The 18,541-nt window shown below is 37.9% G+C and overlaps 3 protein-coding genes across 4 annotated transcripts; 2 read left to right on the top strand and 1 right to left on the bottom strand.

Annotated features, from left to right (window-relative positions):
* Nucleotides 1–1,917: 1,917 nt before the first annotated feature.
* Nucleotides 1,918–4,644, top strand: LOC145902477 (DGAT1/2-independent enzyme synthesizing storage lipids-like). Its single transcript, XM_082990467.1, has 7 exons — nucleotides 1,918–2,112; nucleotides 2,198–2,407; nucleotides 2,664–2,831; nucleotides 2,889–3,079; nucleotides 3,139–3,202; nucleotides 3,268–3,407; nucleotides 3,790–4,644. Exons 1-7 carry the CDS (start codon nucleotides 2,004–2,006, stop codon nucleotides 3,937–3,939), a joined length of 1,032 nt encoding a protein of 343 aa, XP_082846593.1. The 5' UTR covers nucleotides 1,918–2,003; the 3' UTR covers nucleotides 3,940–4,644.
* Nucleotides 4,645–8,405: 3,761 nt separating this feature from the next.
* LOC145903830 (uncharacterized) lies at nucleotides 8,406–14,648 on the top strand. Of its 2 annotated transcripts, none has more exons than XM_082991993.1 (12): nucleotides 8,406–8,641; nucleotides 9,454–9,630; nucleotides 10,640–10,852; nucleotides 10,920–11,091; nucleotides 11,148–11,315; nucleotides 11,394–12,457; nucleotides 12,669–12,824; nucleotides 13,191–13,315; nucleotides 13,458–13,538; nucleotides 13,600–13,713; nucleotides 13,891–14,020; nucleotides 14,198–14,648. In XM_082991993.1, the coding sequence occupies exons 1-12, from the start codon at nucleotides 8,541–8,543 to the stop codon at nucleotides 14,214–14,216; spliced, it is 2,520 nt and encodes an 839-aa protein (XP_082848119.1). In that variant the 5' UTR covers nucleotides 8,406–8,540; the 3' UTR covers nucleotides 14,217–14,648. The 2 variants fall into 2 exon arrangements, with proteins under 2 accessions (XP_082848119.1, XP_082848118.1); XM_082991992.1 differs by lacking the exon at nucleotides 8,406–8,641 and adding an exon at nucleotides 8,938–9,186.
* A 433-nt stretch (nucleotides 14,649–15,081) lies between these two features.
* On the bottom strand, nucleotides 15,082–18,113 carry LOC145902886 (lethal(3)malignant brain tumor-like protein 4). The gene is made up of 4 exons (XM_082990975.1): nucleotides 17,927–18,113; nucleotides 17,766–17,873; nucleotides 17,371–17,439; nucleotides 15,082–17,136 (listed from the first exon to the last, which is right to left on the bottom strand). The coding sequence occupies exons 1-4, from the start codon at nucleotides 17,933–17,935 to the stop codon at nucleotides 15,082–15,084; spliced, it is 2,241 nt and encodes a 746-aa protein (XP_082847101.1). The 5' UTR covers nucleotides 17,936–18,113.
* Between the last annotated feature and the right edge of the window lie 428 nt (nucleotides 18,114–18,541).

Raw genomic sequence — 18,541 nt, forward strand, 5'->3', positions numbered from 1 at the left:
AAAGATAAGTAGGTTAATTGAATTTTGAGAAAGGTCGACCAAATTAGCTGATTGTGCAACAAAGTTATTCTGTCATAGTACCACTGTTTGCCTGGCAGATCAGTAGCGTTGTTTACGAGTTCTCGTCATAAATGATTTATTTAATTCGCCACTATCAACCACTAATGTATTTTTCGCAATGTAGTTGTAACTAGAAATGTTGGAATCATCAAATTCAAATCAACACACAGGTAAAGTTAAAGTTATGACATCACACCCCAAAAAACGTCATGTATAATGTCACAGAGCAAAGAAACGTACCATTCCCGTGTTATCGAAGTAGAGAGTAGTGTCGTTTGTGCCATACCATTTGCTATGGTCTTCCGATAATTAGGAGAAAATAATCCTTTCGTTTGTGACGTCACAGTGACATATTTTTGTGTGATGTAAAACCCTGTCCTGACCTTTGAGGTAACGTAATCTGTGGATTCTCCTATGTGTGAAACTATTCGATATCTGCAATATTAGGCGCCTTCTCCTATCTAAACAATGCATTTTTCGACGCAGGCGCCTTGTGTGATGTCATTTTCGCCACAGCGCAAATGGTTTACGATTTTTGGTCGCCGCTACTTTTCGTGCGGTTTTCTACATTTTTTAATTGACGTAGAACCGAAAAACTTTGGATGTATGTTTGTTGTAGATATACCTTCAGTTCTACGCAAAGTTGCCACATGTCCGTGACATATGCACTGCAGGTGTTGTTTGAAAGTATTTCCGACCAGAAATCGATGCAAGCGCCATTTTAGACAAAGTCCTCAGTCACGGTGGCGAAAGTGAACATCTCAGAAAAGTGGAAGCATTTCCAGAAATTGCAGAAAACTTTCAGTTGCAAGACAAGTTTCTTGAAGATCTGTCGCGCAGCGGAGGGTACAAAATGATGAAAGACTCGAGTACTGATGCCTGTAAGGAAATAAGAAATATGGCCACAGAAAATAATTGCCCTGCAATCGTTGCTATCAAAGATAGAAAACGGTTTCAGCACTTTTCTGTTTTCTATGGAGCAGTATATTACCACTGTAAATTCGGGCGAGTTATGGTCACTGCCGATTTACAAAACAGCACTTTAGATTGCCGTTGTGGCTCACACAGGCGATCGTGCATGCACAACAAAATCTTCTTGATGACTTCAAGGGTTGGCTGTTGGCAGAAGTAAACGACGATTACAAAGTAGAACAAAAAATGGATGTTGACGAAGAAGTAGTATCAAATGACATGGATTTAGGCATCGTGGACACAGTGCAAGGTATAGCGTGACTGACCTAACGTTTAATAAAGCTACTTATTGGGTCGCAATGTAAGGTATTGCGTGACAACCCTAATGTTTAACAAAGTTACTTATCGTGGACACAGTGCAAGGTATAGCGTGCCTACCCTAACGTTTACAAAGTTACCTATCGTGGACACAGTGCAAGGTATAGGGCATAGGCGTCGATTTAGGGGTGACTTGGATGACATGTCACCCCTCACAAACAAACAGGGGTGACAACGTATGTATTGTTTCTAAAAGCTAGTTTCAAAAAAAAGAAATGTGCTGCTTTCAGTAAGGGGGTCCGTAATTGAAGTGTTTAAAACTTAGTGCTACAAAAACATGGTTCGGTGTAAAAACAAAGTGACACGAAACGGACTTTGGGTCGTTTGTCTATGTTTAAGGCGGACGGTCACCCTTAGTATTTTACAAAATGTTACAAAATCGACGCCTATGGTATAGGGTAAGTGATTTCAATTAACCCCCTTGGATGATAATATGTACCATCCCTGTTTGCCGCTGCAGTCACGTGTTTAGGTTACCGATTTTGTCCAGATTACTGATCTTGGACGCTTACTTATGTTTGCTGTAACTCCGCCAAATTTACGTTTTTATTCGATTATGAGAAGTTATTTCGACTTTTTTTTCATCAGGATATAATAGAACATGTATGGCCTTGTCATATGAACTGACATAAGTTTACTTGTGAAATATAACTATGCTGTCCATCATTAGCCACTGGTTTGCATTGTTTGCAGAAGTTGCCTTTGATTATGCAAACTATTATCAAAACATTGCCTTTGTTTGGTTGGACTATTACTTTCCAGGTATATTGTTTGTACAGCACTTAACATGTTGCTTACACAATAATATGTAAAACAATAAAACATTACCATTGTGTTTAATTTGCAGGTTGGAGATTGTATCTCCTATCGCCGTTTGTCATCATTTTTCTCATTTTGCCAATGCTTTTAGTTGTTTACCTTTACCTTAGTGCACTTTTATTGTTTGTTTATCGTCGGAGACACTCTATTTATGATGCATTTCACAATCACAGTGTTTGGGAAGGATACAGACAAACCATTGCAGCGTTTTGGAGTGGCCATGGTTGGATTTGGCATGGTAACACTTATTATATTTCATAAAAAAAACAGTATTATGGTTATACATTTTTATACAAACTGCAAACAGTAGGCCTACATTACATTTTTAGTATTACAATACAATCACAGCTGTGTTTATTACAACATCAAAACCTATAGGTGATTTTACCAATTATCCCTATTGTGTTTCTGGACAGTACATTTTTTCCAAAAAATGAGAATTATTACCAACTTATTTCTATCAATCTATATTTCAAATGTTTTCTGTTTTACAGGGTATGAAGTAGTTGGGATGTCAAACATTCCTAAAAATGGTCCTGCCCTTATTATCTACTATCATGGAGCATTTCCCATAGATTTGTATTATTTAGTTGCTCACATTTACCTTGAAAGAAAACGAGTTGTCAGAAATGTAATGGATGAATTTGCATTTAAAATTCCTGGTTGGTTGCATTATTGGTTTTCTTTAAAGACTTTTTGAATTAATATTACTGTTACAGGTCTCTCAAGACTGTTTCGATTTTGGGGATCATTCCCTGGGCCTAGAAGCAAAGTGGTTGAGTTATTAAAAGCTGGTGAAATTATTTCCATTGCACCTGGTGGGGTACGGGAAGCTTTGTTCAGTGAAAACTATTCTCTTGTTTGGGAAAACAGAGTTGGTTTTGCTAAAGCTGCACTGGAAACTGGTGTGGTTAGTTTTGATGCAAAAATGTTCTATTGCATAAAAACTTACCAAAATTTTTTTTACAGCCCATACTTCCAATGTTTACTGAAAACTGTAGACAAGCTTTCGAATATGTTAAAACTGGAAAAAGTAAGTTTATATTTCTGTTTTTTTGCACACATTAAACCCTACATTTGCATGTTCTATTTGTAAAGACATTTTCAGGTATGTTTACGAAAAAACAAGGCTGCCTCTAATGCCAATATATGGGGGATTTCCAGTAAAGTTGCGAACATATATTGGAAAGCCTATTACCTATGATGCATCACTTACACCCACAGCATTAGCAAAAAAGGTGTGTGTGTTGTCTCAGTTTTTTCAGCATTAACTGCCATAACTTAACCCATGATTCTGAGTATAAAGAGACTGGCCCATATTGTTATTAACACTGTCATGTAAAATAAGACGTTTCGGCCGATAGCAAAATGACGTCACCACCCCCGCGAGCCTTATCTGTGACATCGGTCAGGTCAGCTGCTGATAATGATGGAGCTACACCAATCGCGTCAGTCAAACTGATGATGACATAAGTTTTTGTCGAAACAACTTATTTTAACATGGCAGTGTTAATAACAATATGGGCCAGTCTCTATACTCAGAATTATGAGAAACCTGTGATTTGTGTTCTTAACCCATAAAACCTAGCACAACTTCATGATTATATTTTCTTATTTTAGGTAAAATTTGCTCTTCAGGCTATGATAGAAATGTATCAAACCCAACCTGGAAGTATTCTTGTTGGCTTGAAACATCGTTTATTTTTAAAACCGCCCAAGAGAGTTCCATCTAGCAATAACCGAGCCAAGAGAAAGCAATCCAGAAAATAGGAAATACTGTTGCAATAATGTTGTTTTGTAGCTTTTATGATTATGCACAGTGTAATAATGCAGTATTTTTTTTAAATCAGTGTGTGTTGGATGTTGCTACAAAAGCCAATGTAGTTTTGCTGGATGCCGGTAACTCAATTGGTAATTGTGAAACACGAATGTTGGAAAATGTTAATTGTTTTTCAAAAGGCACAGTGCATCAGAATGTTATTATTTTACCGTTTGCACTGCATTGAAAATACCCAAACCTTTTTGTTTAAGTTTTAAAGTAATGTCGAATTTTATGGTTTATTGTAAATTTTATGGTGGATGATTTGATTTGTGTTGGAGTAGGACTGGTGGAGCAATTAGGTGTTCTAGATTTGAATTGTTACTCCTGAATCTGACCGAGGAAAATGGTCAGTAGTAGTGACCGGAAATAATGCTGAATCATGTAACTATGATGTATTTTTGAGTTCACTATGATGTAACATAACCACAGAATTTCAGCGTTTCCTCTGATGCAATTTTCAGAACACCTAAATATTATGTGTACATTCAGCTCTATAATAAGTCAAGGGACTGAAGTGAATTGCCTTACTATTACTCTTTTTCCACTGTGGTTATCATTTGTCTCTTGTTTTCAATTTGACTGTGTCCCCAAACCCCAATATACTTTGACTACTTCCAGTTATGGTGTGTTTCCATAGATTTTAAAAATAAAAGTGATGCATAAGTTACTTCCTTTACTCATATTAATGAAAAAAAATTGTAGTTTAGGATAGGTATAACCGTTCAGCACAGGGTCCCTACTAAAACAGCTACTTGTTGCAGTATGTCGGCGTTGTTATTTTCCTCGTATTTTTGTAATTTGTTTAGCGAAACGCAAAGTTGATAGAAATTTGAAATAACTGCTATTGCTTTCATCGTGTTGATCTCGAAGGTATACGCGGTATATAATGCTACTCTGGAAATCACCTCCTCAGTAAAAAATATGTGAAACTTGCCCACATGTTTTAATTCGAGTTTGTGAAACCACTAATATTGTATAGGGGTAATAAGCATTGCTTATTCATGGTTGCGTTTTCTTCGCTAAACGTAAATTTTAGTTTTGGGTGCTAAATTGGTACTTATTTTCTTCGACAACAAAAGGATTTACCGCAGCGCCACACGCGTTTTTTTACAACTCTTATCTAAGCCAAAGCGTTTTCAGCCAAACTTTACCTGCAGCATTGTGACGTCATACCCATTGATGACGCGAAATCGCAACCAAGAATTCATTTCAACTTCATCTGTGCGTTTTTTTCTTTATTATTTTAAAACTAAACGCTGATTTTCCACTGCGAAATCACAATTGGTAATATTTACGCGTCTACGCATGCAGTGTATGATTTCGGAAGAGGTTTTGCACGGTTACCTCTGTCGATTGGGTATTTTAATAGTATTTAATCATTTCGTTGATTTGCAATAAAATACAATTCTACATTATCTTCTACAGATTCGACAAATTAAAATATTGTTGTAGCCTACCACGAGAATGTGGCAAAATTTAGCATTAGTTTTCAACATGAAAGAGCAGAGGCTACAAGTAAATAACATAGGGAAGAAAATTCTAGAGTATGATTTACCGACTGTTTACTCGTCTCGTTCGATAAATTCGACGCTGGTTTAACCATTATAGGCAAAATCAGCACGAACATACATAGGGCATTAATTATGACAAGGGAAGCACCACATATGCATGATCCTTCATTCGCTGCTGGGTTTGTTAAACCGTTAAATTTGCGGACAGAATGAAGCACGATGGACACGGTTCTATAAAATCCGCTGGAAACTCATCTATAGCCAGTGCTCCACGTTGTAACCGTCGGAAGTGGTTGTGGTACACATGTACTAATTACACATTGTATGGCAATATTGGGGAACCAAACTCTTAGCCTGGGTATTGCTTTAGTTTGATTTAGACTTTAGGAACATGTAGGCCCATAAACGACACAAACGTCAAAGTTGTATGAATACTTACTTTGTTGCGACTTATTACGTTGTTAACCTCGTTTGTGTTTCGTCACACTCCATGCTCTGTACTCCCTTTATCGTCGCAATTCTAAATAGGTTGTTTTTCTTTATCTTCAATATTTTAGATTTATATTTTTTCATACTCAAGTCAAAAAAAAAAAATCTTGACCCAAACTTCGTACGACACCTGCAGATTTTCGCAACCAGATTGTAGAGTGAAGTAGAACAACATTCCTGGGCATGAAGAGGGCACTCACGCCTGGAAAATGAAAAATTAATCATAGAAAATTTTTATTGGCTTCCCATGAGATTTTTCTGTGGATAACCATGTTCTTCGAGTAAGCTAGGGCAAAATTGTCCTCTACCTTGATCGTGTGACAAACGTTGTAGTAGTATAGTGCTGTCTCTAGCACCACAACCCGGATGTTATTTAAAATGGTCCTCTAGCTCCACAACACGGATGTTATTTAAAATGGTCCTCTAGCTCCACAACCCGGATGTTATTTAAAATAGTCCTCTAGCTCCACCACACGGATATTATTTAAAATAGTCCTCTAGCTCCACAACCCGGATGTTATTTAAAATGATCCTCTAGCTCCACAACCCGAATGTTATTTGAAATGGTCCTCTAGCTCCACCACACGGATGTTATTTAAAATAGTCCTCTAGCTCCACAACCCGGATGTTATTTAAAATAGTCCTCTAGCTCCACCACACGGATGTTATTTAAAATAGTCCTCTAGCTCCACCACACGGATGTTATTTAAAATAGTCGTCTAGCTCCGACACATTGATGTTATTTAAAGTAGTCGTCTAGCTCCACCACCCGGATGTTATTTAAAATAGTCGTCTAGCTCCACCCTATGGAGCAGGGTTTCCCAAACTTCTTTGGCCGCGGACCACATTTTTTGAACATGTTTTTTTCTCGGACCCCTAATCTCACAGCAAATCATTTTTCCCACGTAATCAGTGGAAAATACTACAAAACAGTATCAACAGTAATCATGTTTATTTAAGCAGCTATTTGCGTCAGAAAAACTCTTCAGTCCAAATCCACATATAGTCTGGACTCGACACACTATTTAGTTTGTATGTCACCAGCAATAAGTGTGAATTCCTATGTCATAGACGCGTCGTAAAAAAACAATTCGTAGGATACAAAAGACAGTGTAAGAACCATTCAAAAGTGGACTACTTGTCCACTATACGCATTGTAAAACTAATTTACTGCAGTGAATACTGTACGCACTGTACCAAACGTACCAGTTGTGTTTTTAAAATATCTTTACGGACCCACGTGCAGTCGTTGCGGACCCCCAGGGATCCGCAGACCCATTTTGGGAATCCCCGGTCTAAACAACACCCGGTGTAGCTGTAATGTCAAAGATAATAAATCATTAAGTTCCACTCAATCATTCATGTGCAGTGGATATATATACATTTTCTTGATTACTTTTTTGCTCATACAAAACACGCTGTTGCATTAAAATGACATAAAAAGCGTTTGCTGTTATCTGCCATCAATTTTCAAATTTATGATGTTACAAAAACGTTTTTTGTTAAAATGTACCCTAGATTATCTTTCAAAGTGTTAAATTCCACAAACGGGATTGTGTTTTTTTTTTGTTCATAACAACGGAAGATACTCGTGACAGTTGCGTTTGTGTATTTTGTGCAAGGTTTTCTTTGTAAAATTAATATGTGTATGAAATCTTGCCATGTGAGGAGCCTTGTTTCAAAACCGATTACTTTTGAAAAGGCAACCGAGTGTACGGTAGATGTGTCTGCCAGTATTGTCATCAGCCATATTCTTCATATTCAAAATGCAATAGTAAAAAATAGTTGATGCTATTTTATTTCAAGTTTTGTTTGTTAGCTGTTTAATGTAGATGTACAAAGAGAAAATGCCTGTTTTCAGAGAAGTTCATCCAAAAAAAAAAATATTGAATATGTTTTTATTTTTTGCTGTTTAGAATTTTCCTGAATCAGGAATTTAATTGAAACCCATGTAGGCCTAACTAATAAACTAAATATTTTTCTGTCCAATGAGATTAGTCTTATGCCTCGCTTCAAAAGTTTTTTCAAATAAAAATAGGAAGATTAAACTACATAACAATACTCAAAATGAAAATAGTCGAATTACTTTTTCTTAGATGGTGCACTCCAGAAAGTGCCCATCAGCAATGACTGTATATATAAAAATGTTTTAATTGTAATGTTTGGATATACTTTCTGTGATCCTGAGGGTTCACAAGATATATTTTTTAACAACTGGTGGCCAAGGGTAAAAATTTTCAAGAAACGCTGTTTTTCTAAGTTGTACTGTGACACTGTGTATCAAAATACATTCAGGGAATTCTGATTGCAATGTTTAGTTTGCAAGTTATTTTGTTAAATATATATACCATAAAAAATTGCCACAAAGCTGTTTGAATTAATATACAACCATTTATTTTTGGTGTTTCAGATAGCTAAATGTAGTTGAATGAATGACTGCAGATAAGAATGTAAAAGCATGATTTGGGTTTATGCAATTATTCGTGTAACACAATGCACAAAATCATGTTTCGGCAACTGTGGAATATAAAAGACTAACAGTCTACAAGATGAATCGTTATGTGCAAATGAAACCCCTTGGAGATGGGACCTATGGTTCTGTCATTCTGGGAAGAAGTAATGAGACTGGGGAAATGGTTGCCATCAAAAAGTGAGAATGTAGCAATTCACATATTTGCAACTTTACCAGGAAGGCATGCCACCTTTGCATGACTTTGTTTTCTCATGTCTTGTTTTCAAGGACGCCTTTGCAGGAGATGTAGACAAACAGTTTCATAGTTCTAGTCTAGATATTCTTACTAGTTTTTAACATTTTGAAATCATTTGTTAAGATGCATTTTAGAAAGTATACATGAATGTTTAAATATTTTTCATATCAAACTCATTGCTTTTTCGGTTTGTGTTTAGAACCAAGTTAAACTTTACATTTATATCAACAACAGGTGATAAGTAGGCAGCTAGTGAAAGGTTTTAACATTAGCCATGCTCTAGCAAGATGTCATCAGCAGCTGTAACAATGCAACCACAGCGAGATAATTTACCTGTGATCGGGCCCTTAACAAACCTACAGCAGCCTGCTACTAAAACCAAAGGCCTTGCCAAATATGAATTTGTAAAGCAGCTTGGTGATGGCACTTTTGGTGATGTTCATCTCTGCCGTACCAAAGATACAAATGAAATGGTGGCAATTAAGACGTGAGTCAGATGTCGTGTTCAGTGTGGAGTTTTGAGATTGTTGAGGTTTTCCATTTACTGCTTTAGCGTTAGTGTAGATGTACTAAATTGTTTGAATGCCTTTTTGTGTAAAACTTCTTTCACTTTTGAGTTTCACTAACATGTGTGTTTTTCACTGTAAGTCTTGCGACAACATAATGCTGGATTTTTAACCTATTAGGCCTGAAATTATTTACCAAATCTTTAATAACAACATCATGATTTGATTTCAATTTTCAACTCTTATAGAATGAAGAAGAAGTTTTACAACTGGGAGGAATGTGTAAACTTAAGAGAAGTTCGTTCACTCAAAAAACTGAATCATGTCAATGTGGTGAAGCTCAAAGAAGTAATTCGTGAAGATAACCAGCTGTATTTTGTCTTTGAATATATGAAGGAAAACCTTTACCAGCTAATGAAAGAGAGGTAGGTTATAGGGTAAATTATCCAATCACCTACTATGAAACATGAGCCTACAGAGTAACGAATCGAAGGTATTTCAATAAACAAAAACTTTTTCAAAACCTCCATATCAGTTTCATTTCTAATGTTTGTGTATGGAAAGCCCACGTCTGTTGAAGAGCAGTCTGTGTACCTTTCAATGACATTGAACAATAGCCACAATATGCTGTTGAGCACTTGTAATAATAACGGATCCCTTTTATTAGCCATGCTCAATGAATGTTAAAAGTACTTCTTCCAAATTTTATTAGGTTTGTGAAGAGTATATATATTAATAAACAAACAAAATTGTTTTTTAAAGTTCGATTGTATGAATAATGTAACACTTTATATTTTCTGTATGTAAAGTATCTTGTACATTTTTTTTTTCCTATATCTTATCAAATCTTAAGAAAAAGTACTTAACCAAATGTTTTTATACTATATTAAAAAAATCAATAACAGAACAATTTTGTAAGATTATTAAATTTACTACAGAATGTCTAATAGACTGTAACATGCTACAATTTGTGAAAGAACATCTGGCAACAAAAAAAAAGTGATTTCATTTGAAGTTAAAGTCCAGGAGAAAATATTCATATATGGTTTATAAGTCTTAATAGAGTTTGGAATGTTTTTTGTCAACCTATTTTACTAGTTTTTGCATTTTTGTAATTCATGTAACCTGCTTATATTGGTTTGCTGGTGCTAAATCACAAACACATGTTTGCTTGTAAATGCAGATAACAGCCATGTCAAAGGCCCAGTAATAACACACAATAGTGGAACAATAGTTCACAGAGTATGGCAAAAGCTGTGTCAATAATTAATGAGTTAAGTTGGTAAGATTATTTAGGCAAGGCGCGTTCACACTGTTACCATGACGGTGGGGTACATAAAATAATAATGATCGTCCTCTGGGCAATGTTACTATTGGTTTTGTCTGTAAACTGGTGATTTATAGATTTACACAACTTTTCTATTTACATTGCAGAGATAAATTTCTCCCAGAGCCCTCGATAAGAAACATGGTGTTTCAAGTACTACAGGGAATGGCTTTCATGCACAAACATGGCTTCTTTCACCGAGATATGAAGCCAGAAAACTTGCTTTGCATGGGTCCAGATTTGGTTAAAATTGCTGATTTTGGCCTGGCAAGGGAAATTCGATCGAAACCTCCATACACTGATTATGTTTCAACCAGATGGTACGAATTTGCTGCAGTTTGCTTTTTTGTCAAGTTTTTTATGTTTATAATGTATATGTGTATAAAGGTATCGGGCACCTGAAGTTTTGCTCAGATCAACAAACTATAGTTCACCCATTGATATTTGGGCTATTGGGTGCATTGTTGCAGAGTTGTATATGCTAAAGCCACTCTTTCCTGGGTCATCTGAAATGGATGAAATTTTCAAACTGTGTCAAGTGCTAGGTCCACCAACGAAGGTACACACTGCACAGTTTGTTGCTGCAGTGACAGTTGGTTGACCATATTTGTTTAGACTGACTGGCCTGAGGGACACAACTTGGCCAACCAGATGAACTTCAGGTGGCCACAAGTGACTGGAATCGGATTAAGAGCAAAACTTTCCAATGCAAGTCCAGAAGCCTTGCAACTTATTATTGACATGCTACAGTGGAACCCGAAGAAACGTCCAACTGCAAGTCAGGTACATTATCATTTCCAGTACTATCTAAAATGTACTAAATTTTTTTGTAACTCCAGTGATGGCGGATTTTGTTTGCAGGCACTTCGTTATCCATATTTTAGTGTCAACCAAGATTTAGGCCCCAAGATTACACAGCAACAAGCTTTAGAAAAACTTCATGAGCAAAGAATTTTTGGCAATCTTCCACCACCCATCTTTTCACCTCCAATCCAACAACTTCCTGCAGTGGAAGCAAAGGAAAACAGAAAACAGTCAGCTCCAAAAGAAAACTCTTTTGCTCTTGATAAGAAATCAGAGCTGTCTAAACAAAAAGATATTAAACAGTTGCAACATGAGCATTCCCAGGGCAGCGCCCAACACTTGCCCACAGTAGATAAGAAAAAGACTGCTTTGTCTGCCAATAAGTGGAAGCAAAAGGCGCCAGTTAAAAACGTTGAAGATAGCCTAGACTTTATGCTCGATGAGGCTCTAGAAAAAAATTATTCACCGAAAACCCACAAAAGCAAGCAACATGCAGTGGGTCTTAATCAAAATAAATCAAAGCAGCTTAAACAAAATTCCTATGACACCGACTTTGAGTCAGAGTTGCATGGAATTAGACCTGAAGACAAGCCTGTGGAAGCAAACAAACACAGACCACATAGACCTTCCCCGCTGTCAACTTTTAAAAGTATATTAGATGACGATGAGGTTGACAAAATCATGGGAAGAGACAGTGCAAAAAGAACTATGCCAAGTTATGCACTTCATCGTCATGACAGCAATGGCAGCAGAGATACAAGTGCATCCAAACCTGCAAGGTTTAGACCTCATCAAGTAAATTACAGAAAGTTGCCTCAGGTGAGCAATCGCCTTGCTGGTGGAAGTATCCATGGAATAGGTCTGGGCAATAACAACTCCTCCAAGGCTGATGGTTTTAATCAAGCAACAGAAGTAAAATATGACCCTTTTTCATTGAATGTGGATTCAAACTACAACAACAACAATGGATTTGATCATGGGCATATTCACATCAAAAAAGAGGTGGGACGTAGGCCTTTGGGACAAAGGAACACATTTTGGACAGACGTGTTCAACGAGAACAAGCTGCATGATGTAAAGCCTTTGCCACCCCTCTCCAAAAAGGTGCATAAGGAAGACAGGTACATGTATTAACCAATCTCTTTATTTGTTGAAAAGTTACTAGATGTACAGTGGTTATCAGGAAAATAAACAGCCTGATTTGTGGTGCTGGAATCATTTGTAAAAGCAAGTGACTCCATTTTTTTTTACTTTTTACAAGTGACTTGTGGTATATGGGTTAGTGATACAACTTCCATAAACATGTAAACAAATCAACGTTTTTTTGTTAAGTCCTACACAAATGGATAGTTTTGGACATAAACCTGGACGTAGAAGATGGAGAACTGTCCCAGGAGTAAACAAAGTAAACCGTATCGATGATTATTCCTTGGATCCAAACATGGGGCATGGAACCAAAAAACGTACAGATGTCGATTATATTTTTGGGTAAGAACTAAGTTTTTTTGTGTGTAAAATGCAGAAAGCCATTGCATTATAAATTATTATAAATGTACAGTATAATAACCATTTATAAGTTGAACATTTACAACAATTAAATTATTACACTAGCACTTAAATATAAAATGCATCACCTAACTGGTAAAACAACTACTCAATTTATGTAAATTAACAACATAGAAAAAATCGTCAGACACTTTTATTGCTATTCTGTTTTCAGACAGAGACTGAAGATGCCAATAGGCGAAATTAATATTTCTTTTAGTTCTTATACTGGCGTGGTCGTCTTTTACTCCTTTTGGAGCTCTAGAAATTAACAACATATTCATCAAACAAAATCTGTAAATTTTTTAGCTCAGAAACAAAACCAGCCTATGCACCACGGACAAGGGTTGATGTTGGTATAAATTCTACAAAAGCAACTCAACAACGGCAGTCAGGAAAGCAACATTATGGAACACAATCACGTTACTTATCTGGTAAACTCATTAGATTACAGAAAATTTTAATGTGTGATTGTAACTAAACAATATTATCACAAAATTCATGTTGACAGAAAATGTTTGCGTGAGTTTCTGTTTATGTGTGCATTCTGTTAAAAACAACATTGATGTTAACTAGGTATCAAAATCAAAGAGGCAGAAGTAAATGGGTGGACTGGCAACCACAACTACCATTCACCTGGAGGATACAAGCCAATGGGTAAGCAAAATTGTACATAGAAGGAAAATCTTCTTTGTATGACAAATTTTATTGCTGAAAGGTTCCCAAGCAAAAGATTACACTGTTGGCGCCCCATACATGCCTTCCTTTGCAACCAAGAAAGAAGTTGGTTCGGCCGGACAAAGAATCCAGCTTCCAGTTGCACCAGCCACCAGTAAGTGCTGCTAATGTTTAGGTTATTGCACAAACGATCTGGATATAATTTTCCACCTTTAAAAAAACGATCTTGAAAACCAGTTAGCTGTTGATCAGCAGAAACATAATGGCGGTCACATTCCAATTCTGCTACATGCTTAATGTTGACTAAAGCAGAATTTTTACATTGCTTTAGGCTTTAACACTTGGAAGTCGAGAGCAATCGGTTCCCAGATTCAGTCGGCAGTAAAAAACAAAACCAGCCCGCCGACGCTGCGCCCCCAGGCGGTCAATGATCGATTTGGCAGGACGGATTGGAAAGCAAAGTAGGTCTTAAGGATTTAATAAAAGATTATGTTTTGTGCGAGGTGTTACAGTTGATTAAAACATTCGCCTGGGCATGTCTAATACCCTTACTACCAATCCTATTAATTTGGCTGATGGGTTAAGTTGCTGAAACTGATTGGTTTCGGGTAAGTAAACAACATTGTTTACCTTTCCAGGTACGGGGGACCGAGGTGATTGTATGTTCAATCTCACACAAGCACTTAATTCTCGCAACACTGTTCCCGGGCCAGTGCCTGGCGCATTCGTTTTACTGTTTTACTTCGGCACATTTGGCATCTTAAAAAGGTGCTTCGTTACTGTTCTGTGCTTTTTTCTACTTAGTTTTATGTCCGAGCATTGTGCTGTGCGGTTCGGTCCTGTGACCTCTCGCAGCCAATTTTCACTTTCTTTTTGTTACTTCTTCATCGACAATCCTATTTTACCTGGCAATTATTTGCAAACGTTTGGTTTCAAAGGTACTGGATGTCACTGTTTTCTTTCGTTGTATTTTTCTATGTATGACTTGACGAGGTCGAAAGTATTTATTGCGGCGCCGTGTATAACCGTGAAGCTATAGGATATTTTTGTTACTCGTTGCTTCTAATTTTGTAATAAATGAGCTGTAGACACCAATGTCGATTGTGAATCATTTACCACAAGGATGCTCGATATTGACTGTCAAATGTAAACTGTGCGATATTCCATCAACATGCTGAAAGTTTTGTGTGTCGAGTTTGCTCTTAACGCCATATTTCAGCATTTATGCGTTGTATATAGAACTAATGTTAACCACGTGATAAGGTTTAATTACCACAGACCAATATTCCAAATTCAAGCAGTTTTCTTGGCCGCTATTTTAATTTGATGCTGACAACAACACTAAAAGAGAACAAAAACAAATTATTAAATATCGACTAACACCAGGTCGGATTGACAAGCAAAAACTTTTGCAAAGAACTGTTTGAGTAACTGACAGCAATTTATTCGGACACACAAAGGTGTTGCAAAACAAAATAACACAAAGTACCTGCAATAAGAATCACGGCCCTGAGAAAAACAATTAAAGTTTGCATGTCGACCTAAACATCAACGCAGCATTGAAGATTTTTAGTGCCGGACCCAACTTGATGTTGAGACGATGTGTGATGTCTTCCTGTGTCAAAAGCATCAATGCTTCCCCGTCAACTTCTTCCTTCTTAAGAAGATCCGCGCATTCCACTTTTCCTGTCAACTTAGCAACGAACTGCGCGACGCTGGCAACATCCCACTCGATGACGTCATTAATGCTTATGTCATCAACACCCGGTAAGGACTGCACGACCAGATCCCATCGGTATGTAAAAGGTTCTTGAGTGCACGGATTTATTGGTAGACTTTTTTCGGTGGCACATGTTGCCTTCGGGGGCTCCGAGGGCTCCGGGAATTTTACAGTTTCAACTGATGTGCGCAAAATGGCGCGGTCCTGTTTGCGCCTTTTTCGTTTCCTGTTTTTTTGTCGAGACGTTGCTGTTGACTTACACACCACAGGTGCACATGGAGTGGCGTTGTCGGCGACGGAAGCGTCAGCACCACCCTCCTGTTCTTGCTGTGTGGCATCCAACCGGTCTGGAAGAATACTAACGTTTGCTGTCCCGTAGGGACAATCGGACTGTAGGTGATGCGAACTTCGGTATACGTTTTCGCGCTTTGTTCTCGCGTGACCTTGTCCTCCACATCCGGGAGTCCCGCATCCCTTTGTATCGTCGTCTTTAATATCGACCGGAGGCTGAAGAAGGTGACCAGTCTTTAGGCACCAAGTGGGCGGATGAATGTCGGGGCTGTCAACATCTAACCACGTTGAACTGTCTGTAGGCCAACCGTCGTATTGCACATTCACACGATGCTCGTCGACGTTGACTATACTTGCAACGCGTACAAGCAGGGGGTTCCGCTTGTCCACTACCTCCAGCTTCATTCCAACCTTTATACTGGAACGATGATCGTAAGTGTTTGAAAAACAGTCTGCAACAGCAGCACGCGATTTGGTCGCTTTTAAATACTGTGACCACAAAAAACTTCCTCTGTGGTTCGGGGGAATGGCGAGCGTTCGTCCAATAGACTGACACCAACCGACTGGGTGAATTAGTGGGGAATCGCACCGTGCCCAGTAATCGTAATCAGTGTGCCATCCATCAAAATGTATGAGAATGTAGTCTCGTATTATGTCGACCACAGTTGCCACACATGTAAGATCTCGATTTTTTCGATCTACAGCCTCAAGTTTTTCACCGATTTTGAACGCTGTCAAGTTTTCAAAAAACATTTTACCAAACATTTCTTGCTGCTCCGCAAAGGGCGTCTGCGGTTCCAAATCCCGACCCTCGTGCGGAAAATGTTTGGCAGTATCAAGTTTCCGGCCAGTGCGCTTGCAGAATCCGTTCGGGAATATAAACGGCGAGTCCGCGTTGGTCCAAATGTCGTAACACGAGTAGTCACCGACAAAATGAAGTCGTAGTCTATATCCCTGGACTTCAGAAACTCTCATCAAGCAAATGTTAGATTGGTGGTCTGGATCCACCGCTTCTACGTAGCAACCAACTTTAAATGGGTTAGGATGCATAGGGAATGGACTTCTGCCGTGCAGTGTCGTTAAAATATCTTCTGCCAGTGGAGTTGCCTTGTTCATTTCCATGTAGAGCTTCCACGAAAACTTTTCTTTTGTTTGCTTTAACCCTGCTAGATTTTGCGACTCCACCTTTTCGGTTGCAACTTTATCACACGAATTTCGTGCAGGGCTTACATGGCCTGAAACGTTCATTTTGAAAAGAGAAAGTCCGTGTTGTTCGGACAAATGTTGCATTTGTTTGTTGTCTGAAGGCGCCGTAGCTGCTAGCAGTTGTTCAGTAGAAAGTCTCCTCGCAGTTTCGTGACGTTGGCTTATGTTGCATACGTTCTTGGCAACGCAATCTTCGCTACAAAAGCGACCTTGATGAATCCTGCTTGCCCGTTGAGTCAGGCAGGCAATACAATTGGAAGAGTTTTCTGCTCGCATTGAGGTGTTTGAGTTTAAAGATGCTCTACGCTTGGCTACTTCGCTTTTTTGTTGACTCGACGCTGCACGTGAAGATGTTCCAACCTAGGTTTTTGAAACGGGAAACACTGCTTGAAAATGTTTGAATTAAAAACGCAAAACATGTAGGTATAAAGTATTGTATACAGCTTGAATAGAAAAAACATTTCAACATAATTATCGGAAAACAAATTTCAACAGAAACTGATAGTTATAGGCTAACTTACACGTTTATTAAGATGTCATTGCTATTGATGGGGGTTATCAGCAAATAAAATACTTTTAATAATCTTATCTTACGTCTAAATCTTGTCCCAGGGATTCTTCGTCTGAAATCATTTCGAGGTCTCCGTTTTCGTTCATACGAAACTGAAGAGCACAACAGGCATAATGTTATAATAAGAATTTTTTTCCATTAAACACAATATAGTTTTGTTGCTTGTTGACGTTTCTAATTACTAGTTTGAATTCGGGTCTCGACTGAATTTTGCTTTATCGGTTTTATATATATTTGGTAGTCGCTGTTTAATTTTAGTTTTATTAGTAGCCAACATTAATTACGCTGAGCCGGCCGTCCCACAGTTTCAAAATCATTACAGTGTCATCAGGTTTTGAGCATGAAGCGGAAAGTAGAGAGAGAAAAACAGCAAAACAGGACGACAAAGTATAGACGTTTCACACTTTTTTTACAGAACCTGTAGATCGCTTCCTGGCAGTTTTCCAACTCCATTCTCCCATTTGAGGCCAAGGTTTGCTGCACTTTCACTTTCCACTATCAATGGATCGGTGGACATATTTGTTTCCTGCACAGAAATATTTATCGGTATTCGCGAAACATAAATATACAATAACTAACCTTTAGCATTCGGCGTTTTGATGTTTCGGTAGGACTTGAAAAAAGATCAGGGAGGCAGGCCTGACTATTAAATGCAAACGACAATGCAATGTGCTTATCTTTCCAACTTACCAGGGACAGTTAATATCACTAGCAGCGACGGTGCACTGGTACGCTGATATTTTCCAGTAGTATCCGATTACACTATTCTTTTTAAAACGCAAACCTAACTTTGAAGTAATGCACCTATTTCAACAAAAACAGCATCAACGAATGAAGTCTTCGCAGCTGTATTTGAAGAGTAGTTTCATTGAAACAATGCCTTTATTTCCAACAATCAAAACAATAGCGCCACGGTCTGTTTGCAAAAAAGGTCACTCACTGTGAACTACCTAGAAAAGTTTAACTTGGGTCGTTGGAACAACTAAAGTCTCACTACTATTGCAAACGCACTACTATACACAAATACAGGCATCCTTTAGCTTTCGAGCACATCAAGAAAGAGACAAAACAAATGACCATGCTTGCAATTTTTCAATAGCACGTTGCGACAGTGGAAACTCGATTAATCTTGTTCACAGCAAGCCAAGAAATGCACTGCGCTTCTTAAAGAGCAAACAGCTCGCGAAAGCGCCT

This window comes from Ascidia mentula, chromosome 5 (assembly GCF_947561715.1).
Source record: "Ascidia mentula chromosome 5, kaAscMent1.1, whole genome shotgun sequence".
Lineage (NCBI taxonomy): Eukaryota > Metazoa > Chordata > Ascidiacea > Phlebobranchia > Ascidiidae > Ascidia > Ascidia mentula.